Raw genomic sequence first — 27305 nt, forward strand, 5'->3', positions numbered from 1 at the left:
ACACAAACCCATAGTGAGATCAGATTTCCAGATATCGGATAGCCACCTCTGGCCCACTTTCGACCATCATATTTTAAACTTGCCAGAATATTAAGATATACAATTGATTGTTTTCAAAATATTTTTTGATAAAAATGGTGAAAACTGTGAGATGATCACAATGCCAGATCTGCCCTCAGACCAGATTCTTGCTATGTGCAGTTCTACTTTTATTTTATTTTTTTTAGTTTTTAGATTTATTTCACACTACTTGGGCCAATGGTAGAATACTGGTCACTACTTGGGCCAATGGTAAAAAAGCAACATGTGATGTTGATATTGTTGAAGTGTTTAGATTCCCAGTGCTAGCCTAGTAGGCATTTTAACAGCAACTATGGCTATGTGCTAACACCCATTAAATGGGATATCCCAACGTTCTACGGTAATGTAATGTAATTACCGCTGCAAACATATAATTACCGCTGTCAATGGCAACGGGTTTTGTGCTGCTGATCATATCACGCAAGTATTCCGGTCACTTCTTGCATTGGAACTTCATTCAAAAGTGAAAGCAGACGGTTGATCAGCTGTGTTCTAAAGAATGTTTGATTCAAGTTCAGCGTGTGTTGCGAACTATTTGTTTCTCAGCAAAAGCCACGACGAAACGGTAACAAATAAGTGTAAAGAGACAGTTTATTTTTTCGTTTTGGCAAGTAGCCATTATAATAAAGCGGGATAATGTATAGAACGCCGGTCATTATGGGAAAATAAGTCCCTTCAGGGCGAAACAAGACCGGTTAAGCCCTGTCGGGACTTATTTTTCCAATAATGACCGGCGTTCTATACATTATCCCGCTTATTATACGGCTACTTGCCAAAACGAAAAAATAAACTCCATATGTCTCTTTAATATCTTAAAGAGATATAACTTCTATATATTATCCCTTACATAATAGCAGTAGTGCAGTTACAGCAGTATAGACTGTTTGTAGCCAAAATTTCAGACTCAGATTTACATTCCTTTGCATCATCCGAATAATAATAATAATAATAATAGTAATAGTAGTAAAGTAGTAGGCTATCAATAGCCTAATTATAATAATAAACGATTTATGTATCGACTATGACTTTTCTGCTGCTCAGTCTTTATCAGTTCCTCAAATAAATTAAAAGAGGCTAAGCCCAATAAATGTGCCACACGTAATAGCCGAATAAGATAATCCTTGCCTATCCCATTTCAAGTAGGCAGCACTACACCACCACAAACAAGTTGTCATTAAGTTTTTGCATTTAGTAGGCCTACAACTTTTATGACGTGACGTTTCTTGGGCATTTAGCTTCACCATCACGTCATTGTAACGTATGCGCAATGCTCATCTAGGCTATGGATTTGAGTGGCTTAAAGGCAGCAAAAGTGGGATATAGTGCAACTGCGTCCCCAAAACAATTACTCCATAACTGTGTATTTAATCGTTTGATATGTGGATAACTTTCAGTGGACTAAACAAAAGGTAAATATTTTGTTATCACAAGGCTAGCTGGTTTGTTATATGGCGAAGCATATAGCCAACTTTGTTTGCAGCAGTGAAGCTGAGTTTGTTGTTAACATTGTTGGTAACTGTCAGGGAATTTAACCCCAACATATAGATACAACCACAACACGTAGTATGGCTTTGCCCACAAACTCTGGTACCAAGAGGAGAGCCTGCTAATGTAAGGAAGAATTCCTCACACCATCAGTCTCTGACTCTGCAGCCCAAAAGCTGTGTCTTTTATTGTACAGATGCACACAGAAAATAGGAAGCAAGACATAGCGACTTTATTGTGACACACTCTTATCTCACCCACACACACACACAGACAGGGTGCAGTTCCTGTCTGTCTGAGTGCACACTTAAACTTGTACTCTCTGTTCTTAGAACTCAGCACAACAACATTTAACTTGAACTCTCTGTTCTTAGAACTCAGCACAACAATATTTCTGCTTACAGCTTACACAAATGGTTATACAATGATAATAATTTCCTTACAGTACTTACAGTTTCTTCAGTTAGCAGTAGCCTACTGTTTTTTTTATGTTGCATTCATTTTCATTGGCAAAAGCTAGCCTAATATAAAATGAGAACCTATATAGATTTGAGGGAGCTGCAGCTGTTAGCATCAGCATGGTCATATTAACACAACAGGCACTAGCCCAGTGAAGGATCGTGTAAACCCCATCCCCAGAAACCAGTTTCAAACCAAGCTTGCGCTGATGATGCATGATCACCTGATCAAATTGCTATTTTCTGACAGGATGAACACAACCATGCAGGTTGTCTGAATCTCAAGCTCCCTAGCATCTTAATGCTGTATTCACAGCACGGTGAATGACAAACGGTGACAAAATGCTGTTGTTTATGAGTTCATAGCCTGGTTATCAAGGACTATATCACGTTATGTTATTATGATCACTCGCATCGCAGTACCATGGGGTCTGTCACCCGCTTCGAACGTTATCACTAGATTGAATGGGCGTTATCACTCGTAATCAGCCCCATAGTTATGGGTTAGAAGGGGCCATCTACACCTTCAAGCAGGTTTAGAAGGCTGATATCATCTATTCGCATGGTTGATACTTCGATACGAAACACATTAGGATCCCAGAATCTATCACGTGACACACGCAACCACAAGAAAGCGGAAACGCTGCATAGAGCGAGCCATGGAGAAAGTTAGCGACGTCAATTTTGTAAATAGCCTAATAATTGTGTTGTTTTTTGTTGTTTGGAACAAAATATAGGCCTACTTATCTGACCAACACTCCTTCATGGTGTACAAAGCCTAGAATCGTGCGAATTTAGTGCAATTTCTCAGTACAATTCAAAGGCTTGTAAGTAAAAGTCGTAGACAAATACGTGATTAGGTAAATAAATCATTGTTGACACGTTATGGTTAAATTATCGAAATGAGTATGATTGTGCTATAATCCTGCTAAACATATTAGGTGATGTTGTTTGACATTAAATTGTCTAGTCTTGTCAGTCTCACATTATCAGCTGTTCTTTGAGTCTGGGTAATTCATGGGATAAACTGTTATATCCTACCGTTTTTCTGAAATATATAGCAATACAACATAGCCTATTCCATTCATTCCAAAATATTGCATTCAATCCAAAATATTGCATTCCTGCAGTGTACTACGTAGTGCAATGCAGCTTTTAATGTCCAAAATACAGTTTTTCCTGAATATGAACTACAGATATTCCTCCAAAACTACAGTGTTGAGACCTGAAGTTGTAGAGTTGTATTTTATAGTATGCCTATTGTAGTATTTGAATATTTACCTACAACAGTTTTACCCTTGTCTCACCAATATACATTATCTGTATATTATCTGTAAAGGTGTCCTGATATTTTATTTAGGGATGGTCCTGCAATCTTTTCTAAACATATCTTAAATTTCTCCCATCTAGCCTACTTATGTTTTCACAGATCCTTGCTCCTGATATCCTGATGTAGAGGTTGCATTTCATTTCATTATATAACTCCAAAAGAACACCTACACAAAGGAGCTGTTAAAGTGGTGTCCTGCTACAAACAACAAGACAGCCAGCATGTAAACAAGGCCTTGTTTGTCCACTTCCTGAAGGGGCTGAAGCATGCTGGCCTTGACACCTCAGTCCTTGCTCCCATTTTCAGCTGTGTTGTGGAACACATTCTCTCATCCTATGGTCTACTGCAGCGGGTGGTTATATCTTTCACACAAACATACAGGTATTTGTGGGCGTTTTTGCGAGGTAACCAGGTACGCCATATTTTTGGAGGTGCAAACAAACGCTGCATTGCCATTGAGATCACATAGTAAGGAGCTGGCTCAAGGGTTATTTGTCGTGTTTAGTTGTATAATGAAGCTTTTATAGCCATCCATGTGTCTTTCCTTCTGGCTCTTTGGCTATGAATTTGGTAACTATAGCGGACTATTTGACGTCTTTAAAACACTAAACAGGTGGAGGTGTCAAATGTTGAGTTTCTCCAGTCTAGATTTTTTGACGTTAATCACTCCTATGATTGCTATTGTCTATCCAAAGTAAAATACCTGTTTCGAAGTTAACTGATGGTCAAATCAACCAAAACTGATTGTTTGTACCTCCAAGTGGTGTGTGACGTAGGTCTGTGACGTGAGTTTGTGTGAAAGAATCGGTATAGAGGACAATTGACAGCAATCTACTCATTATCAATGACCTTTACACCAGCAGAGACATATGAGGCTTTCTACAGGTATTTTGCTAAACATAGCGGTTGTTAGGTTATTGCAAGGGTAACTGAGAAGGTTGCTATAGTGTTGTTATGGTATATATGGTGGTTGCTATGCAGGTTTCTAGGGTAATTATGTTGGTTGCTATGGTGGTTGCTAGATTGGCATTTTAGTGGTGGTTGCTAGGTTGTTAATAGGGTAACTGATAAGGTTGCTAGGGTAGATATGGTGGTTGCATGTGAAGTTGATGGTTGCTAGGGTAATTGAGATGATTGCTAGGGTAGTCATGTTGGTTGACAATATCAAGGTGGTTGCTAGGTTGTTGATAGGGTAACCGAGAAGGTTGCTAGGGTAGATACTATGGAGCAGTATCAGACTCATATTCTGACTAGAATTGAGTATGACTACGTCAGGCTAATATACTGTACCCTATGTATAGTGACTGATTATTAGTTATTCATCAAGATATAAACTCTGTGATCTGATTGTTTCTATGCAAAAATACTCAGACATCATCATGTGTTTGTTTTCCAACACCCCAAACAACATTATCTGAGACACATCCTCGATTCTTGAAAGGGATTCTTTAATAATCATCTTTGCCATGCAACCAATTACAAAAACTCCATTAACATAAAAATGCTGTGATTTACCCTCAACCGTTAAAAGGCAGGGTGGATTAGATCAGGGGTTCCCAAACTTTTCCATGACAAGGCCCCCCAAATACCACTAGGTTCTGGCCAAGGACCCCCTTGATGTGTTATTAAACCCATCGACAATACTACGGCAAATGTAAAAATACATTAAGCTAATCCTAATAATTATTTTAGCCACAAGCACTTTGTGATGGAGCATACAGTGTGTAAAAATTGTATTTGGGGCTTTCTGCTATATGAGAGCTATCACTCTACTATTATTCCCAGTCATTATCATGGGAAATATAATGTTCAGATATGCCTCACATTATTATAATGGCATTGTATAACAACCCTCATAGTAATAGGTATATTTGAAATTTTCCAAATTATTTTTATTTATTTAATGTATTTTTTTGCTTTTATGTTTCCTTCCAACTTGCTGAGCCCCCCCTGGCACTCCCCCGTGGCCCCCACTTTGAAAACCACTGGATTAGATCATTTGCAATGAGCACACAGACACACAGAAAAATTGACCGCCGCCATTTCATCTCTGCCATCTCAAATGTGACAGCGGGATTTTTTATTTCCATCTTCCCAGACTGCCACTGAGCAGGCTACTGGCGGTCAGAGACACTCTGAGCCGCTGCCGCTATCCTCCTCTTTTATTTTCCCCCTGCTGGCTCATATGGTCTCGGCCCACGCAGTATGTCGCTGGACCTGACCAGAGAGGACCTGGTCCCAGACACACCAGATGCCCCTCCAGCCCTGCCAGGGTCCCCCATGAGGGACTCCATGGCACTAACAGGCCTCGCTGTGGGGCTCCTCGGGGACCGGAGCGAGGCGGAGGTGGAGCTCTCATAGCGGGACGTGGGCCTGAGGCTGTTGTCTGTGACAGCGAGCTGGGAGGAGATAGACAGCGAGGTCGGCTTGGCTTTTGGCTCCAGATGGCTCTTGAATTTATAGTCATCGTCGAACTTGTAAGTGGATGGCCCTTTGGGGGGTTCGAACTTGTCTAGCCCGTGCAGTCCTCCAGGGCTGCAGTCCTCCCTCGACTGCCCGCCATCTCCTTCTCCTCCCTGCTCGGGTTTCTTGGGCTTGTTCTGTGATGACACACACACACACGTACACACGAACACACACACACACACACACAAAACATCAAAAAAGCAGCAAAAGAAAAATCAACTCTGACCTCTAGACAACAGAAGGAAATGGAATAGAAATCAAATCAGGGGTGAATCGCAAATCGTTACCTCCTTGTCACTCCCTGATGAAGAGGAGGAGGAGGAGTCCTGAGGAAGAAAAAAAGGAAGAGGAGAAATGTTACTTTGCGATCAATGTTCACTTTTCCTGTCTTCCTCACAGTGCCGAGAAAGAATGGCGAATGACCTGTCATGGTAGATATAACACGATCAATATGATAACCCAACTAAAGCTTTTAATGTCTCGCATAACCAAAAAGGGCATTTTGAAATGCCTAAGCCTCAGATGACAGTAGCTATTTTCCTTCATCTCACGTATAATTCATCACCAACCCTGAAAGTACCAAATTAATATTGCATTTTGGATGATTAATGTAATCCATAGATAGGCCTACTCTTTCTCTTACAGTAAATTAAACACTTAAAAATTGACAAAGACAATTATACACTAGTGAAGAAAAAAAGAAAATTGTGACAGGGCAGTTTAATTAGTCTAATTTTATGAGTGTCATAAGCCTATTAGTAACCGCTTACCTTCTTATCCTTGTCCTTCTGCTTTTTATCCTCTCCACTGTCAGAGTCCTGGAAGTGAGTGAAGGACAGATAATAGCCATTGAGAGAGCATAAAAGTGAGAAGATCTGCTCATTATCTCGGATGCAAGTGACAGCATTGTAGAACATGAAATTTCAATGGTCTCTGCCCAAAGAAATGTCAGCCACTACCCTTGTGCAGATAACCTTTACACAGACATTTGATCATGGTGTTGTCTGTGACGGGTAGACTGGGCCGAAATGACATTGCAGAATGTCAAGTCGCATGCTATGTGTCACCAACATCAACATCAACATTAAGCTTTTTGTATTCAGAACACTGGAAATGCGTAACGTATATGATCTGTATACACATGTATGGTCTTTTATCTGACTTTGATTGCTCTTTCCAGAAATACCTTCTTGTCTTTCTTTTTCTTGTCTTTCTTCTTGTTTTTCTTTTTGTCTTTCTTCTTATCTTTCTTTTTCTTTTTGTCTTTCTTCTTATCTTTCTTTTTCTTCTTGTCTTTCTTCTTTTTCTTCCTGTCATCACTATCAGAGGAAGATGAGCTAGACGAAGAGGAGGAGGAAGAGGAGGAGTCCTACAACAGACACACACACACACACACACACACACACATACATGATTTTCACACACATACAGACCATGAATTTAATTAATGTATATATCTGTGACTGAATGTATGTATGGTTATGTATGGATGAATGAATGCATATGTATAACTGAATGTATGGAGATTTATGAATGGTTAAATTAATGTTTATGTATGACTGAATGCATGGATGCTTATGGAAGTAGGGACGAGTGCTTGTAAGGTATGTATTGGAGAACAGAAGAATGTAGAAAAGATGGCTTTTTAAAGGGAGTATAGAAAATTGTCATTTTGCAATTTGCACAGCTCTTTGAGTTTTACTGGACATTTGCCTTTTAATTGTTTTTAACCCTGTGCTTGTTGTGTGTCTCTGTGGTAGCTCTTGCAGCTCGTTCCCTGTGTCCAAAACAAATTTCTCAAATAAATAAAGATACTTTGACTTTGACAAACACACCCATACATAAAATATTGCCTGTATTGCTATTGTGTTAATTGTCATTGTGTGTTACTGTATTACTCAAGTGCAGAGAATGTATATATGTTTCTGATAGGATCGCAGTCTCCATAGCAAATACACATATGACCTGAAATACCCTTCAGGGCCAAAGTAAATAATAACAATAATGATGATGATAATAATTAATCATTATCCATCAACCATGTCATTTTATATCATAGTCATTTCATATTCCAATCCTAAAGAGACCACTAAAACTGGACACTGAACACTAGACAAGATAGGTGTCAATCTAATTTGAGCTGAATGCCAGGGAATGAATAATATGTGGTAATCCTTGAAAATAAATTCCCACTTCAGCGAACTTCACTGGACTACATGATTTAAACTCTCAATCCACTGTGAGGTGCATGCATATTTGTGGTGCAGGCTTTACGAGAGGCAGTGGGGAGAACAATCAAGACTAGAGTAATTTAGGTGCATATTACTTGATAGGGTGGGAAGCAGAGGATGTGTATGTGTGTGCGTGTGTATGTGTGTGTGTGTGTGTGTGTTCTTCTTGGTTCATAACCAAGAGAAAAGGGGGTAAAGATTACCTACCTTAATGTTTAAACAGCTTTTCTGAATGACACTGTTAAACATCCCCTTCTACCCACAGCAATAACAGACTATCTACACATTTCCTCCCATTTTACTCATTTTCTCTCCTAAAAAACGGCTATAGAGCTTTGCACTATCAAAGGAAGTTTTATCTTTTAGAGACACATGAGAGACACTTAGTCATGCCAACCTTTTTCACCTTCTTCTTCTTCTTCTTTTTGTCTTTCTTCTTCTTTTTCTTCTTCTTATCGCAGTCATTGTCGGAGGAGGAAGACGAGGAGCAATCGGAAGAAGAGGAGGAGGAACTGGAATCCTGAGAAGGCAGAAGCAAGTCACAGACAGAGGCTTTAGCAGAAGTGGGATCCCAGTGAAGTGTGTGTGTGTGTGTGTGTGTGTGTGTGTGTGTGTGTGTCTGTGTCTACGTCTGCATGCCTATCTGTGTCTGTATCATTGTTTGTCCTTACACTATATATACATCTGTGTGTCAAGGAGATATACTGGTTTATTTCATCATAATTTAATAAGCCAATATGATTTGAGGCAAGAGATGACAAGACAACTCTGTACCAGATGGCAATCTGTGTCAATCACCTGATGGCAAAATGGAACCTAAAATATCTATAAATGGAGTACATCTGTGAAATGCCATCTGCTGCACTGGAGAAGGTAACCTTTTCATGTACAGTACATTTCAGCAGTCTCGAAGGGAAGACTCAGACATAATCAAGTGGATTTATTTTCAATGGAGCACAGGAGGTTACTGTTAGTCTCACATAGAGGCCAATCCCCCCTTCATGATTGTCAGTGTGTTTTGTTTAGGTTGAAAAAGTTGGGGTTTAGGTGGCGAACAGCGATTCAGCTGTATGATAATTTTGGAGGATGCAGTTTGTGGTTTCTTATCCTGTATTCAATTAAACACAAAGGGGCTTGTGTTATGTTTGGGTGGGACGCAACGTGTCTCTGCTGGTTTGTGACCATCGCAGATATAATCTATTTGTCTGCTGTGCCGTGCATGTTGTCTAATAAGCAAATCAGTCTGTGCCTTGGTAAGGTGAATTGATCGCACGTCACGTCACTGACAAAGAAAAACCTGGTCTATAGTAAAAGGCACATTTATTTCGAGAGCACATTATCAAAAAAATCTAGCTTATGTTCAGCCCAGCAACGAGTCCTGGCAAAGTACGCTTTGGTGGAACCCTGCTGTTGCCTAGATTGACAAGAATGGGGCAGATTTTTTCTGCAGAGATGCATTCACTCGTCATCATAAAAGCAACATGCCATGGCTTTTAAGTCATGTTCTTCAGACCATGCGTTTTAATTTGTCAAAATAGGGCCAAAAGGTGTTTCTATTTAAACAAATATTCTATTACTATTATGTAAGGGATAATGTATAGAACGCCGGTCATTATTGAGAAAATAAGTCCCGGCAGGGTCTTGTTCTGCCCTGAAGGGACTTATTTTCCCAATAATGACCGGCGTTCTATACATTATCCCGCTTATTACACGGCCACTTGCCAAAACGAAATAATAAACTCCCCACAATATGAATTTAGTCTACATAGCCTAGCCTATTTGTTACTGTTCATCGTGGCATTTGCTGAAATAGTTCGCAACAACACTCTGAACTTGAATTAAACATTCTTTAGAACACAGCTGATCAACCGTCTGCTTTCACTTTTGAATGAAGTTCCAGTCCTTGCATAGGGATATGAAATACCTGAATTAGAAGCACAAACTCCGTTGCCATTGACAGCGGTCATTATTTTTTTCAGAGGTCATTTCCCAAGAAATAATGACCGCTAGAACTTTGGGAAATCCTATTCAAGTCAATGGAGCGTTCTACTTGCCTTGTGAAGAGCCGTGTAATAAATTATTATAATACATATGATTTGTTAGGGAACTGTTTAACTGCATAATTTAAATTAGTTAACTTATTGACAACTTTTACATTTTTGTCTGATTTTGCTTCCTGTAGTTAACATTTGTTTTTTATAAGGTACAAAATGTATCACAAACCTTCTTGTCTTTCTTTTTCTTGTCTTTCTTTTTCTTGTCTTTCTTTTTCTTGTCTTTCTTTTTCTTGTCTTTCTTTTTCTTCTTTTTCTTCTTGTCATCCTCACTGTCTGAAGAGGATGAGGAGCTGTCTGAAGATGACGAGGAACTGGAGGAATCCTAACACACACACACAAACACACACACACACACACACACACACACACACACACACACACACACACACACACACACACACACACACACACACACAGATACAGATACACACACTTTTTTCCATTTCTTTACCTTCTACAAATAATCGACTAGTTCATTTTGGTCAGAAAATGACTTGTGGTCTATATTGGTGGGCCTACATGCAGGATTGTGTAAACATGTTCGTCCATCAAACTGTGAGAGTTCGAATGGGAATTATGTGATGCCACAGAAGCAAAATCATACATCATATGGACATTGATTTGTTTTTCTATAGCAGACAGGCCCAGCTTTCATAGAGTACTGGTGATCTAATGCTGCATTTACTTTTTTATCTTTCTTTTTCTTGTCCTTCTTCTTCTTTTTCTTCTTGTCTTTCTTCTTCTTCTTGTTCTTGTCATCATCACTGTCTGAAGATGAGGAGCTGCAACCCTGAGGCAAACACATGCAGACACACAGAGAAGAGAGAGAGAGAGAAAGAGAGAGAGAGAGATGTTACTTCTGTCAGGCGTTATGCAAGAGGGAATATCATTTATATGTTTCCCTTCCAACCATCCACACACACACACACACACACACATACACTCTGAACACAAAACTTGAGAAAGTAAACATCAGTTTGGGTTGGCGTGGTTCGTCATATACACATCTTTATATTGCCTTCTTCACCTTCTTCTTCTTATTATTTTTCTTCTTCTTCTTCTTCTTCTTCTTCTTCTTCTTCTTTTTCTTGTCATCATCACTGTCCGATGAAGACGAGGAGGAACCTGACCCCTTTGGAATCACAATGGAATTTGATGTACACTTGTACACTGATGAATGAGTTAATTGATGAATACAGTTTCTCTCATCCAACTTTGCTCCAACAACAACAAGAAACAGTGTCAGCAAATGAGCATCTGTTTTTGTTTTGTTTTTTATAAACTGCATATCAGCATAACCATACAAAATTATATGTATATATATATATATATATTTGTCATTGTAAGTCACTTTGGACAGAAGTGTCAGTAAAATGAATGGATACAAATGTAAAATTTCACCTGCTGTGAGATTTAGTTATCTCAAAGTAGTTTTCATTCAATCGAGTGTAATAAATTACCTTCTTCTTCTTCTTCTTCTTCTTCTTCTTTGTTTTCTTGTCTTTCTTCTTGTTTTTCTTCTTTTTGTCGTCATCGCTGTCTGAAGAAGATGAGCTGTCTGATGAGGAAGAGGATCTGGAATCCTTAGGAGCAAACACACATACACACACACACACACACACACACACACACACACACACACACACACACACACACACACACACACACACAGACGCACCAAAGCATTTTCTTTAGAAGCTCTTCACATCAGAAGTTATTGTAGTAGGGTAGAGAATATCAATCACATTTGAAAACATTAAAAACGTAATTCAAGACAGTAGATGAATAGAAATGAACTCAATAAGTAGACTTTTTACAACAGCAAGCTAACTTCTGCATTTGAAAGTAACACTGAATTATTTTGTAAAGTCCTACTTTTTTCTTTTTCTTCTTTTCCTTTTTGTCATCCTCGCTGTCTGATGAAGATGAAGAGGAGCTGTCAGAGGAAGAGGAGGAAGATCCAGAATCCTGTGAAAGAAGAAACCAAAGACAGTACAATTACATCTACACACATATTACACAGGAGACAATTAGGAAAACAAATGCTTGAATGTCTTGTTTACATTTTCAACAACTGTCTGGAGTGACGTCGGTCAAGGCCTCCCTAGAAGCCATTGTTATTAATTTTTCAGTGACATGGGCAAATGGCAACGAAATAAAATGTCAGGCTTTTACACAAATGTAACTCATGTTCCCAGTTTCTTTGCCAGCGGGCAACCCGAGGTGTCTGTCTGTCTACCTGTCAGTCTGGCTAGCGGAGGACTTCTCCTAAACTTGACAAGATGCAGGGTAAACTGCAAAACCGAGTCGAAGCTGACACATTCTGAGTTCAAAAAACTATAAATCACAAGATTTGACATCAGTGACCTTTTTCTTTTTCTTCTCCTTTTTCTTTTCCTTTTTCTCCCCCTCCGGTCCCTCTCCTTCATCATCACTCATGTGTCCGTCATCGTCCTCCTTCACACAGGAGAATCCAGATGGGAAGTCTGTTCACAGGGTTAGAAAGAGTGAATACAGTACTAGCAACATGCTCAAGACTGAAGCTCAGTATGGTACTAGTTGACATCAGCATTAAATGCATAAAGGAACATACAGGAAAATGATGGAGAAACATGTTTTGGATCTCCCATCACTCAAATATTGCAACTTTTTAAAAAAACAAATCTCACAGGCTTGCAAACTCGGATATCCAGTTTTGGCTACTATCCAGACAAAAGCATCTAGTGATTACTGCATCTAGAGATAACTCCATAATACACTCCAGTCAAAGGTATGGTAAATGATGCACACAGTGCTTTTAGAATGCCCACTGAGACATCCAAGTGATTTAGGGTCATGGTTCCTTTTTTGTCACACGCATTCAGTTATGGGCGACTGCCTTTTCTTATATCATAACCTTGTCTCTGCTGACAAGCCAAATTTACTGGACCGGCCTTTGGTAAAATATGAGCACCTATTAAAAGACTCACCCGCAGTGGAGGAAACACCAATCACACTGTCCTCTTCGATTTTCTCCTCGCCCTCCTCGGTCTCCTGAGTCTGTTTGAAAATAACACAGAAAACTCCAGTGTAAAGTTCTGTCATATTCCAGACTGCAGACCTCAAAAGGGGGGTTTATTACCATCTTAGATATAAAAATCCAGATTTATCAACACAATCCAGTCCGTGACAACTGTAATACCAGCGAGGATGAAAGGTCATTATTTCAAAAGTCAAAGCCCTGGCCTCGTTTTGATGGCTCTGAGACTCCTGCTGTGGAGTAGTACAAGTACAACTGAGTTCCAGAATTATGAGTTCTTTTCTTTTTGCCATTATAAAGTATCAGCGCATCTGCTTAAATTTTAAAGTGGAAATGAAGCAGTGAGAACTGTGACCATTTTTTGGTTGCTTTTTCATTTTTGAAGATACATGGATTTTCATTAAACCCGAAAGTTTTTCAGTTTCTGTTCTGTCAGTTTCTGTTCTGAAAATTCTGTTGATGTTTGTTTTTGTGTTTGTACAAGAACAAGGGCCGCTGTAATGTAGCCGGTAGGCCTATCAGAGACAGTACTTAATTAGATTTAACTTCAGTTGCAATAATGTGTTTGGATGTTCTCGCACAACTTGTGGATTACCGCGACCTGAAAATGCAGTTGTATCGTTGATGAATTGGTGAATAAACTCAGGGGAGCGAACTTCTCATGTGTGAGTGCAACCCTGGTGAGTAAGAGGTTTCTTTTTGTGATTGAGTAGTATCGATGATTGCATTTGTTTCACTCAAGAAGTAGTGGAAACTATTTGCAGAGACTTGCAAACCTGGTGAGAACCTGTTGTGGGTACACTAGCCTATGTCTGAGTTTTTATTTGTTTATGTAAGCTGACATAAAATAACAAGCTGTTCACTTTAAGTAAATAAATGCACAGATGTGCCGCTTGTAGCAACCATATATTTTAGGGTTCATGCTATGCTAGTTACAGTATGTGCTTGTTATGTTAAGCTATGCTAGTACTGTATCGCAGCTTCTACCATGATAATACATTGCAGAACAACTGAGTATGGGTGTAAAAATTAGTGTAGTCTCAGGTGATCAGTGTAGTCCCCTATCCTACCGCCTCCGCACAACCTATCAAGAGTGTTAGTTGGTTAACTGCAGTTTATTGGGCGTTCCAGTGTTGCGTACACAGTGGCGTGTCCAGCGACCGCATTGCGACCTCCAACGTCTCGCTCTAATGACAGCATTTGGCATGTAGGATTGGACGTGATATATCTGTTATTTTGGATGAGATGTCCCAGGTTAATTTCCTGGCAGCAGACACTCTCCATGCGTGCCATGTCAGTGAACATAGGGACACACAACCCCCACATAAGCACCACCGCTTGTTTTCTGTGCGCTCAGATACACCTCTCTCTCGATCATCTATTTCTCCTCCATAGTCAGGCTCTGTGGGGGGCACTAATTTATTTTCTGAAAACAAAGATGGCGGCGCACAGCTGAAATTAATTAACTTGTTTGTGCTTTATTCTGAATAACGGGTCATATTTCTGACTTTATTTGTATTTATGGTATATTTAAATATTTAACTAGTGCTATAGACATCTGTTTTATTTGACTGCTTTATTTCCACTTTAAATTCAATTGACTAAGTTGTCAGGCCCATCAAACATAATATCTGAATTTCTAGGCCCAAATTTCCCAAATAGGTGCTGCAGTCTTAGTGGATTGAGGTGGTCCGAACTGCAATAACAATGTCGAAACGTCTGTGTGGGCCTGTCTTCACAGCGACATTGACAACAAGGGACAGTGGCTGTCAGTCACAGTGCATTGTTCAGTAGTACACGCGTAGGTGTGAGCAAAACGGGCTGGAACAGAGTTGCCAAGGACTTGGCTGCCTTTGTTACACCAACTGCAGAGAACGACTACAGTACATAAAGCTTTAGTTCAGATTAAGTGTGTTGGCTTTCGGGGTTACAGTGTTAAAATATCATGTGGCAAGTGTGCCTTGATTAAATGAGAAAGGCAGTGGTAGTCAGAGACAGAGAAACAAGATTTCTAGAGACAGAGAAACAAGATGTTACCCATATCAAGTGTTGCTATAAATGCCAAAAAGAACAAAGTGTAATACCATGAGCAAACATAGCACAGTGTCTTTGTAAAATAAAAACAACTGATGAAAAAGTATTAAAAAATTTGTGGATGATCTGATTTTAATAACTTAATGCACTGACTTATTTTCAGATGGACTGTCATGGAGATGGAAAGACAGAGTTTAATTAGATATTTGTGGTATGCTATACTTCCTTAGGTTATTGTGAGATGAAGTGGTGCATATTCCTTCTAAAAAAAGATTAGCACATTCAATAAAACCCAGTCATGTCATCTTATTGTGTTGACGTGTGTTATGCCACAACACATTGGCATTAATGAACTCAAAGGACCAAGATGACTTGACTGGGTTATGTTGAGTGGTCGAATATGTTCTAAAGTGAAGTTAATGATTGAATAGCTTCATGTAACATATGCCCACTGTGTATATCTAAACAGTTTTTCAGTTTACCACCCACTATGTAGACTTACTGATAAACTAAAACTTCTATTTCAACATTTTCAATCCATTTCAACAAATGCCACCCCTCTCCCAGATCTCTCCACACCGATCTCCACCACTACCAGTCAAATGCCATATTTTTATTTATATTGTAAACGTGCTAATGGTGTGGGTGCTTGCGTTTCTTTAGGAATCCGCCGTCTTGGTTTGTATAGAAATGAATATTAAGTGACACATACACGTAAGAGGTTGGACATACGGGACAGTTGGTAATATGTGACGTTCCGATACAGTTCAAGGTGTAATCTGCTTTTTTTAAGTTTCTCTATACAATTTGTTCTAAGTCCACCCTCTTCTCTCATTAAATGCAAACTAAGACAAAACAGTGTATGTGTAAGGAATTGGTCTCACAAATTTACCTTATTCTTCTCATCTTTCTTGTCCTTTTTACCCTTTGTCTTCTTCTTCTTCTTCTTCTTCTTCTTCTTCTTCTTCTTATCCTCACTGGAGCTGTCTGAAGATGAGCTGCTGGAATCCTGCAAGGCAGAAAAAAAAATTCATGTAGGACCCAGGCTTGTGTTGCTTCACTTCTCTGATATTGGCTCTGAAATAGGTGATTGTCTGTTTTCAGGAGCGTGTGTGCTTTATCACTGCCAAAGGGGAAATGATTATCAGTCTTAGTATGTCACATGTATTTGGGGAAACAAAACAATGCAAACATATCAAATTAGTTAAATCACTAAGTTGTTAGGATGGGTTTTTTTTTTTTTATATATATATATTTGTTAAAATATTGTAAAACAATATTATGATCTTTGAAGTTCTACATCAGAAATAGCCATCACCTTCTTCTTCATCTTCTTCTTCTTCATCTTCTTCTTCTTCTTCTTTCTTTTCTTCTTTTTCTTTTTCTTCTCATCCTCACTAGAACTGTCTGTGGAACTATCAGAGGAATAACTGCTGGAGCTGGAATCCTGGTGGAATGCAAACGTGTGAGCGACAAACGCGGACCATAGTTAAAAACACATGTACCATCCAAACTTTTGTTAGTTTTTTTTACCTTCTTCTTTTTCTTCTTTTTAGATGTGTCTTTCTTCTTCTTTTTCTTTTTGTCTTTCTTCTTCTTTTTCTCATCCTCACTCTCCGATGATGAACCAGATCCCTTCAAAACACAGACTTTTATCAGCCAATTACAATATCCCAATTCTGAGGATCACAGCTGGAGAACCAAGATGATCAAAGTTCTTTTGCACATGCTCATTTTGGATTTTATTGAATCTTAAGTGCGCTTTTGATATTTCAGAGGAGCAAAGCTCCTCTTCAAAATGTCGAGGGAGGAACTTACATCTAACTTATCATCTTTACACTTCATCAGCTCCTCATCCTGTCCTTCAGTAAAGGGAACAGCCATATCGGTGACAAGTCCTGCAAGAAAAGTGCACCAACAGAGATAAGAAACCTACAAACAATTTACAAATAAAAACATTTCTATCTTATCTTCCACTACTGGTAGAGGAAGGAGGCTATAGAAGAAGGCTTTATTTTGTGTGATATTGTATTTGACCAAAAAATATTTGGTTTCATTTGGTTTGCTTTCATATTTCTTTATTCTTGCATGTGGCTTCCATTTTCCACTGCTGTTGCTATAAATCCATTGCCTTCCTGGATTTTAAAAAAGTTTACAGTTTTTACAGTCATGTTTACAGAGTTTTTATCATATACAGTATGTCGCCTATCCTCCCAGTATGTTCTCAAAGGGCTGGAGCAAAGACCTCATGCCAGAGGGATATGAAAGATAATGAATCAGTGATTTGTGTCACATTCAACAATATGAAAGAACCTCCCTAAATGAAAATTGAGTCATGACATTAGTCATGTGATAAAGGTTGTTTGTTTTTCAAACCTCGCATACTTTTTTGTACTGAAAAAGTAGTGTTGTTAGCCATGTTCTTTGTCATAGCACTTGAAATGAGCATATCATTTACAGTGAATTAAAGAAGCAGGAATTTTCCAGCACCCTGATGAAATTTCCCGACTAGCTGGTATGGAAAACAGAGACTGTTTGAACTTCAAATGCCTTTGTGATGCTGCATTGAACATATTTTACTCTCAGTGTGGTATGTCTGAATGCATTTGTTCACCCAGTCAACTGACACGCTTCATTCTGGCAGATAGGGGGGGGGAAATTTACATAAAATGAATACATATTTACATATTTGAGTTGTACTATATAGCAAATGCCCTATAGCTAATTTACAATTCACATTCACATTTTTTGAACAAAAATAATGTATTATAACATGAGCTGTGATATGCTCATCCTGAGTGGTCACACTGGATACTAGTAAATCCATTTAAGACAAGATTGCAGGCTGGCAGATCTTGATTCTCTACTGAAAGACATTACTCAATTGATTTGTTTTGTAACAGTCAGTCTGAAGAAACCCATCTGTGTGATCAGTGGGCTCAGTATTCACCTCCACATTTGGTATTGGCATTGGTGGAGGTTTCCAGTCTCTGGGTTCTGTTATGGTTGCACATATATGTGTTGGTCGGCTAGCAGCCAATCAATCAGAGCGTAGAAGTCCCAGAATGGATTGGATGAATGGTAAACAAGAGTGACATTACAAACAGACCTCCCAGGTTCCCATTTGTGTGATTCCACAACCCGCCGTAGAACACATTCAAAGACCAGCCTATAATGAGAGCGGCTGGCTCAATGTTACTACACATTGATTTAAGACAGCAACAACAACATGTAATGAGCTCCCTCACCTGACTCAGATAAAGCAGCATTGCCTGCAGTCTTTTTCTTTGACTTCTCTTTCTTCTTCTTTTTTTCTTCTTCTTCTTCTTCTTCTCCTTTTCATCCTGAAATGAAGAAAGAGTGAGGCCTTAGGAGATTGCACAAAGCAGGCTTTAATTTATCGCAGTGCAGCAAGGCAACGGTGGCTCATTTGTGCTAGCTGCCTGTCTGCCACAAACAAATACAAACAAACCAACAAAGCAAAGAAATGTTAATGTGGATCATAAACGAGAAAGCTTGTCAGCCAAAAGCTGCTTTTCGCTCACTATGTCATCCGACGCCCACATACCTCTCTACACACAGGCCAGGCACGCACGAGAGAGAAAGCAGGTTAATGAACTTAGACATGCGAGATTACACACAGCACTCACATCACAAAGGCAGTGCCTGCAAACATACCACACACGTTACACATGGACATAAGCAACACGCGCACACACACACACACACACACACACCCACAGGTGCTTGAAACATATACAAATCAACATACAAAGGTGTACTCATGCACACACACACACACACACACACACACACATACACATTCAAAGGTGTATACAGTGCTACACACATACAAATTGAAACACCATTCAAATGAAATAAATAAATAAATATCTCTCTCTCTCTCTCTCTCTCATTTTCTGTGGAGTGTGCTGTGAGCCTGGCACTGGGCTCTTTGTTAACACCCCACCAGGGGTGTGGTGCAGCAAGGATGCTGACTGGGTGTGAAGTTTCTACAGGGAGGGGGACTAATCAAACGCCGCAGATTCCACACCCCCGAGGTGTGTCTTGCACAGACAAATGTGGCTGCATTTCGCCTCATACTGCACCAAACCCAAGGGAACCCACGGGCTGTGCTATACTGACAGGGGTGGAGAACGTGTTTGGTTCCTCTTTAGAATCGGCTGTATGGGGCTCAATTTAACACAGCACCAAACTGAAGAGAAAACTCCAAACCTATGCTCCATTTTGTCAACATGTTTAATATTTAACAGCCTTACCTCACTTTCGCTATCTGAGGAGCTACTTGAAGATGATGAGGAGGATGATGATGATGATGAAGAAGAGGAAGATGATAAAGATGAACTTGAAGATGAAGCCTGTGAAATAAGGATAGAAAGAGACCTTTTTTTAACCCTGCATAGTCAAGGGAGGGCTTGCAAGAGCATGCACAAATACCTATGTTTAGATACCACATTCCATTACCTTAAGTGTCACACACTGCCTTGCCCTACACTGATTCAGCTTTTTTAATGATAAGAAACACCTATTTGCTATAACTGACCTAAGGGTGTGGAGCCTTCATGCAACACACATAAACACACACACACACAAACACACACACACACACACGCACACACACACACTCCCTGAAAGAAAAACAAAAAGTGCACTGCGAATTCAGTTTTTCTGAGTCTCCCTCAATCACAAACCAGTCTTCTTTGTGCTAAAGAGGTTGGGTTTATCAGGGTCCTGTCATGTGGCTTTTCATCACCGTTCCTTTCATATGTCAAGATGGAACTGAGCTTACATCAATGGCTCAGGGGTTTTGGATTGTGCAGAAGTGTGTGTGTGTGTGAGAGAGAGAGAGAGAGAGAGGGGGAGAGAGAGAGAGAGAGAGAGAGAGAGAGAGTGTGAGAGAGAGAGAGAGAGAGAGAGACGGAGACAGAGAGAGTCTGCAGATCTCCATCTGTGACAGCACACGAACAGAGCACCCACTTCCTTGTCTGACAGGAGCTCATTGTGGGTACCTTGCGCTTCTTAGCCTTCTTCTTTAGCTTCTTCTTTTTCGTCTTCTTATTCTCCTTGTCCTCATCCTCGCTGTCAGAAGATGACTGGGAGCTGTCCATCGAATAGAACTCCTAACATACAGAAAAGCAGGCATGTTTTTTTTAGCTTATTTTTGGGGGTTTTACCTTCATGTAATTACAATAGCACAGATATTGACAGGACATGAATGGGAGAGAGAGAGATAGGAGTATTCTCAGGAAATGCTTGCAGGTTGGAATCAAACCTGGTTACATATGGGCTCTTAGACCCAGGAAGACACACCTGTTGTATGGATGCTGCTGCTTACGCCACAGTGCCTCCCAGCATGCATGCTTTTAATTTGCATTAGGGACTCAACAGACTTATTATAGCAAAATGCTAATGCTGGTTGTTCAGGTTTTGCTTGCTATGGTGGTTTCCAGAATGTGGAAAGAAAGATACAAACCTGGAGAAACAGAGCAGCTTAAAGTAGGCAGTGAGTAAACAGTGAGTCATTCAGAAAGCTCATTCATCATTGGTCTCTCACCCAGTTGAGTACGATTGGACACAGACGCACACCAAACCAAACATTTGATGCACCTAGCAGAGAAACTCATGGGAGTGTGTAATTGCAAGACCTGTTTTGATACAGTTCACTTACAATCTCTATCTAACTCTCTCTCTTCCTCACACACAGTGGAGGTCACACAGTGCACAACTGACTAACTGAACTTCTGTATGGACATTGTTGTTCCCACCAGAACTGTACGCTGCTTTCCCAATAACAAGCCTTGGATAACCAGCAATGCCAAGACCCTTCTTAATAGGAAAAAGATGGCGTACAGAGAGGGGGACATGGCAGAGCTGAGGCGTGTGCAAGGGGAACTCAAAGTCAAGCTGAAGGAGGCTAAGGAGGACTACAGAAGGAAGGTGGAACAGAAGTTGCAGGAAAACAACATGAAGGAGGCATGGGACGGCATGAAGATTATAACTGGCCTGAAGAAGAGCAGCAGCTCTGTGGAGGGGGACCTGGACAGGGCGAACCAGTTGAACCACTTCTACAACAGGTTTGACTGCCCTGCTCCAGCTCCAATGGGAGTGGTCTGTCCACCACCCCTGGCTGACTCAGGCACTGCTCTTGTTTGCGTGCCTGCCCTATCCCCACTGCCCAGCCTCCCAGTCTCTCCTGCTCTGCATCCTGGTGACACCCAACAACCTAAGCCACCATCACCTCACGCCCTGCCCCCGCCTGACGCCTCCTTGCCTGTGCCTGTTGAGGCGTCCACGACTCTGGCAGCCTTGACAGGGACATCAAGGAGGTGGTCAGCCCCCACCACCACACCCCCTCAATACCAGTGCAACACTCACCTCCACTATCACAGGCTATCGTACCCCCACCATCACTGGATATTGCACCCCTCCCCCACATGGCGATCACGAACAATGAGGCGACAATGACCTCAGTCAACAGCCATCAGACACACAGATCCCAGATGCACCCCTCCCCTTACACCCCCCATCATCACAGGACACCATGTCCAAGGCTACTCAAGGCCTGTTCTGCTGAACTGGGGGAGCCACTGAAGCACATCTTCAATCTGAGTCTACGCCTTGGACAAGTTCCAACACTGTGGAAGACATCATGTCTCACCCCTGTCCCTAAAAAGCCACATCCTAGTGAGCTTAATGACTACAGACCTGTCGCTCTAACATCACATGTGATGAAGACAATGGAGCGATTGGTCTTAGGTATGCTCAGACCCCAGGTACGCCATGCACTAGACCTGTAATGGTTTGCATACCAGGAGAAAGTGGGCGTGGACGATGCCATCACTTATCTTCTACACAGGACACATTCTCACATAGACAAGGGGAAATCTGTGAGTATGTTCTGTGAGAATCATGTTCTTTGATTTCTCAAGTGCTTTTAACACCATCCAACCCCTCAGACTGGGAGACAAGCTCTTGCAGATGGGTGTGGACGCTCACCTGGTAACCTGGATTACAGATTACCTGACTGAGCGACCACAGTTCGTCAGACTGAAGAACTCTCTCTCTCTGACACTGTGATCAGCAGCACCGGAGCGCCACAGGGAACGGTGCTCTCTCCAGTCCTGTTCACCCTGTACACATCTGACTTCTGCTACAACACTGAGTCATGCCACATGCAGAAGTTTTCTGATGATACTGCAATTGTGGGGTGTATCAGGAACGGGCAGGAGGAGGAGTACAGGAGCCTGGTGGAGGACTTTGTGCAATGGTGCAAACTCAATCATCTCCAACTCAACACTTCAAAGACCAAGGAGATGGTGGTGGATTTCCGCAGGTCTAAGCCCACTCTGCTACCAGTCTCCATTGATGGGGTCAATGTCGAGGTGGTAAGCACCTACAAGTACCTGGGTCTCCACCTTAACAATAAACTGGACTGGTCAGCCAACACTGACGCACTCTACAAGAAAGGGCAGAGCAGGCTGTACTTCCTGAGGAGGCTGCGCTCCTTCAATGTGAGCAGCAAGCTCCTCAGGATGTTCTACCAGTCTGTTGTTGCCAGCGTCCTCTTCTATGCAGTGGTATGTTGGGGAGGAAGCACAAAGAAGAAGGATGCAGGGCGACTTGACAGGCTGGTAAGGAAAGCTGGCTCTGTAGTGGGAGCTGAACTGGAGTGCATCACTTCAATATCTGACAAAAGGACCCTGAACAAACTGATCAACATCTTGGACAATGAGTGTCATCCACTCCACAACACTATTGTTAAGCAGAAGAGCCTGATCAGCTGGAGACTTCGCTCACTGCCTTGCACAACAGACAGACTGAGGAAGTCATTCGTCCCCAGGGCCAGAGGTGGAAAAAGTACTAAAATATTGTACTCAAGTAAAAGCACCAATACTTTGATGAAATATGACTCAAGTACAAGTTAAATTACCCATCTGAAAATGTACTCAAGTAAAAGTAAAAAGTAGTTCATTTAAAATGTACTTTAAGTAAAAGTTACTTAGTTACTTTTTTTCTGGTGTGGGGGGGGGGGCAGAAAAAACCCAAAACAATCAGTTTTACCCAGCTCGAGTTGCTGCCAGCTGCTAAAATAGCCAGGCAGCTACAGCACTACCTTCTGGGGGCATGTTTGTGAGCTCCCATGTTCATGCCCCCCAGAGTGTAGCGCTGTAGCTGCTGGCAGCTGAAACGGAGATATACAGGACTGTATGTGAAAAATCGCCAGAGTTCTCCTTTAAGTTTGAGCAGCAGTTGATTTTCAAAGTTAGTTGTGCTCATCCTTGCTCACTTTGCAGTGAACAGTAATCCAGTACAACTGAAAAGCTGCTCACAGGCATCTGAGGCAGGCAGGCCCATGTTGAGTTTCAGTTCAGTTTACTTTATTTGTAAAGGAGTTCAGCAGATCCAAGGGCCTCGGACTGTGGGAAAAGTGGGACTGATTACAGGGCCTCAATGGAGGAGAGGGCCCTTGAAAAGTCTGGAATATATCTTATTTTACCTGAATATTTTAATTTCCAAATTAAATGTCAAAATGAATGTCAGACAAAATGTAAAGTTTGACTGACTAAATTTTGTACAAAAAAATAGTGAAGACTGTCTAAGGCAGGGTGTCAAACATCAGGCCCGCCAGCAGGTTTAACGGCCCCCCAGATGTTTTTGGTAGGAACGGAAAGTCAGAAAAAAAAGAAATTCACATCCAGTTTTCTTCAACAATGTGTTATAATCAATATTTCTATGGTATGACAAATTGATTAAACCTAGCACTACAAACCATCCTCAGCAAGGAATAAGCAGAAAAAGTAACATGGAAGTAGGGCATTTCAAGAGACAAAGAGCAGTATGTGACAGCAGTACATAATTGTTTGCTCATAAGTGATAATCAAACAACACTCTGATACCCATGCAGAAAAATGATAATGACCATGACAATGACAGCCCCCACGAGGTTTCATTCCAACAAATCCGGCCCAATATGAGTTTGACAAGGTCTAAGGTCATTCTCACTCTCCCTTGCTAAAGCGCAAAATGGTTTGGTCCACCTGCACAACGATTCATAAGGTATCTCATTTTGTTTACGTAGTTGAGCATCGCTAGTAGTGGACAGCTAATTGTTGTGCTGCTGGTAATGTCTTTCTCCAAGAAAACCAAGTCGGATTACCAAAAAACAAAGGCAAAAACAGGAAAAAGAGAGAGATCAAATTGAGGGGAAACAGCTGCTAATAAACTTCTTTCCAAAGAAAGGTGAGCACACACGTATTGACACGAAATCCCAGGGTGTTAAACGGCTTGAATGTCTCCGCAATAGAACTGAGACAACCCATTGAAAGATCGGAAAATACAGTTCCTAGGTTACACAGGTAATCTGAGGTATCTCGTGATCCACTTCCATCTCCATCTTGGCCCAGCTTGATTCATGCCCTGGCCTGTAGGCTACATGCTGATCAGTGTAGTGGTTCCAGGCGCAATTTCCCCCCTTCCTTTCCTTTCAGGTAGGCCTAGTCGTTAGTCTTAACTTTTTTTTTTTTTTACTCAGTAACTGATGGGATTTGTGATGTAGCGAAGTGCAATACTTCACTCAAAACGTAATCAAGTAAAAATAAAAGTATTAATTTTAAAAACTACTTAAAAAATACAAAATACACAAAAAAACTACTCAATACAGTAACGTGAGTAAATGTAATTAGTTACTTTCCACCTCCACCCAGGGCCATTGAACTGTTCAATGCTTCACTTAAGGGAAGAGGAGAAATAGACTTCTCCGCATAGTCGGTCTGCCTCTTCACCACCTCCATGTCTTAAACTGTCTGTCCACTAGCCAATTTTTACCACTGTCTTCTGCCTCACTGTTTGCGTGCTATATTAGCACATATGCACAACCCCTCCCTTCATGCCACAGCCGAACTGTGACCACACTTATACCTTCCTTAATATAGTTATATATATATATAGATATATATAGACTTTATTCTTGCATTGTTGCACTGTTTGACTTACTCATTTGCACCATCACCATGACACTCATTCACACAGAGCACCTTACCTTACCTTATGCACAGAGAATCACAGGCTCAGTCCCTGCCTCAGTCATTGCAAGCGCATCTTGTTTGATTAATCACCCACTATGTGGATACTGTTTTTTTAGAATTGTGTTATATGTATAATTTGTATTTTAGTATATTTAGTAATTAGTATATATTTATCTTCCACTGTCCTTATTGCTTAGTTGTGTTTTTTATATTATATACTTTGAATTACTTTCTGCTGTTAGTGAATGTATGTGTGTGTGTTGTCTGTATGCTACTGTGACCTTGAATTTCCCCTGGGGATCAATAAAGTATCTATCTATCTATCTATCTATCTATCTATCTATCTATCTATCTATCTACACACACACACACACACACACACACACACACACACACACACTCACCCACACACACACACACATGCGCACACACACACACATATTCAAAGGTGTATACTGCTACACACATACAAACACAAACACCATTCAAATGAACTATCTTTCTCTCTCTCTCCCTCTCTCTCTCTCATTTTCTCGAGCTCACACACACACACACACACACATACACCTGTACCTTTCCATCCTTCGGAATAAGCGGTGTAGCTCCAGCTGTGTTCAGCTCACTCAGTGGACCGACCTCGCTCTCGTCCTTGAGCCTCCCGTAAAACGGTCCTCTCAGAGCCGTCCCATTCCCCCCTCCAGCTCCCGCAGCTGAAACACACCACATCCAAGGGGTCACAAATACCACACACTCACAGTGGCTACAAGGGTGGACTTGCACATGCTGTAAAACACACACACACACACACACATACACACACACACACACACACACGCACACACACACACAAGTTGGACTTGCACATGCTGTAAACACACACACACACACACACACACACACACACACACACACACACACACACACACACACACACACACACACACACACACACACACACACACACACACACACACACACACAATGGTGTCGGCCCGGAGAAGCCTGATTTACTTTTTTACTTCACTTCACTACTGTTTTACCTCACGTCCACAATTTACCAATGACATTGCTCCAGAAATAGTATGTTTACAATACCACAACACACCTTTGTTCTGTTTTTGTATTATTGTTCTTTATGTGCTACGGAACAGGATACTGTTGTAAACCAGTTTTAACTGAGTCATGCCCACATAACTGTGTTGCTTTTAATCCTTCCCTGTTTATTAAATGAAATAAAATGTGTGTGTGTGTGTGCGTGTGCGCGTGTGCGTGTATGTGTGGTGTGTAAGTGTTTGTGTGTGTTGTGTGCGTGTAAGTGTAGTGTGTGTGTGTGTGTGTGTTTGCATGTGTGTGTCTGTGTGTGCGCGTGCGCGTCTGTACACGCAGCTTAGACACCAGTCTCCTCCAGGCCCATCAATCACAAAATAATGGATAAGAAATGACCACAGGCATCGTCCATCACTGTCATGTCGCGAGCCTCAGACATAATGTGCAGAAAGCCAGAAGGTGATCCTACAGCCGGCTCCTCTGACTGCCCTGCGTCGCGTGCATGGGAAACAGGGGACCCTATTACTCAGCACGTGATAAAGAAGTCTTGCATGACTACAGTAACCTTGGCTTGTACACGGGTCTAGGTAACAGTCAAAGCCATTACACTGGTACGATTACCACGTACTGACAACGTCATAAAATAACCGACAATGATACTCATTTTGAAAGGTTGATATACTTAAGCAGATTAATGAGACTTTTCTCTCAGCACGGCTCATTGTTTTAGAAGCAGAACTGGCAGTTATTTGGCAGCTTTTGTCTTTACAGAGGCTATAAATATGTCACTTCCTCATCTCAGATCCGGCTATGTGGCCATGCTGTCTGCACAGCCTGAAGTAACTATTACCCCACTGTCTCCTACATGAAATGAGCTTGTCCAGTGACTAACAGCCTTTACAGTGAGCATGTCTACACATTAATTCCCCCATATACAAAGCTTTGGGTATATGGTTTTGACTAGACAGCCACCACACCCATGCAGAGAGATAGGCAGATCGACAGACAAGAGTGCGGCATTTCCTTGTCATAAATCTTTTCAGACCATTAA

At 41.0% G+C, this 27305-nt stretch overlaps 1 protein-coding gene and 1 long non-coding RNA gene across 3 annotated transcripts; both read right to left on the bottom strand.

The window, feature by feature from the left end:
• Positions 1–5379: 5379 nt before the first annotated feature.
• On the bottom strand, positions 5380–19484 carry LOC125308256 (cylicin-2-like). Of its 2 annotated transcripts, XM_048264634.1 has the most exons (16): positions 19442–19484; positions 18410–18505; positions 16980–17059; positions 16695–16796; positions 16480–16608; positions 16054–16170; positions 13078–13147; positions 12476–12594; positions 11984–12076; positions 11569–11691; positions 11136–11240; positions 10793–10898; positions 10275–10429; positions 6591–6638; positions 6108–6146; positions 5380–5954 (listed from the first exon to the last, which is right to left on the bottom strand). In XM_048264634.1, exons 3-16 carry the CDS (start codon positions 17043–17045, stop codon positions 5517–5519), a joined length of 1710 nt encoding a protein of 569 aa, XP_048120591.1. In that variant the 5' UTR covers positions 17046–17059; positions 18410–18505; positions 19442–19484; the 3' UTR covers positions 5380–5516. The 2 variants fall into 2 exon arrangements, with proteins under 2 accessions (XP_048120591.1, XP_048120592.1); XM_048264635.1 differs by lacking the exon at positions 11136–11240 and having other exon boundaries at positions 10275–10430; positions 10794–10898.
• On the bottom strand, positions 7071–8498 carry LOC125308258. The gene is made up of 2 exons (XR_007195859.1): positions 8449–8498; positions 7071–7189 (listed from the first exon to the last, which is right to left on the bottom strand). It is a non-coding gene; the product is annotated as an uncharacterized LOC125308258 (long non-coding RNA).
• Positions 19485–27305: the final 7821 nt, after the last annotated feature.

Source organism: Alosa alosa, chromosome 15 (assembly GCF_017589495.1).
Source record: "Alosa alosa isolate M-15738 ecotype Scorff River chromosome 15, AALO_Geno_1.1, whole genome shotgun sequence".
NCBI classification, from domain to species: Eukaryota; Metazoa; Chordata; class Actinopteri; order Clupeiformes; family Clupeidae; genus Alosa; species Alosa alosa.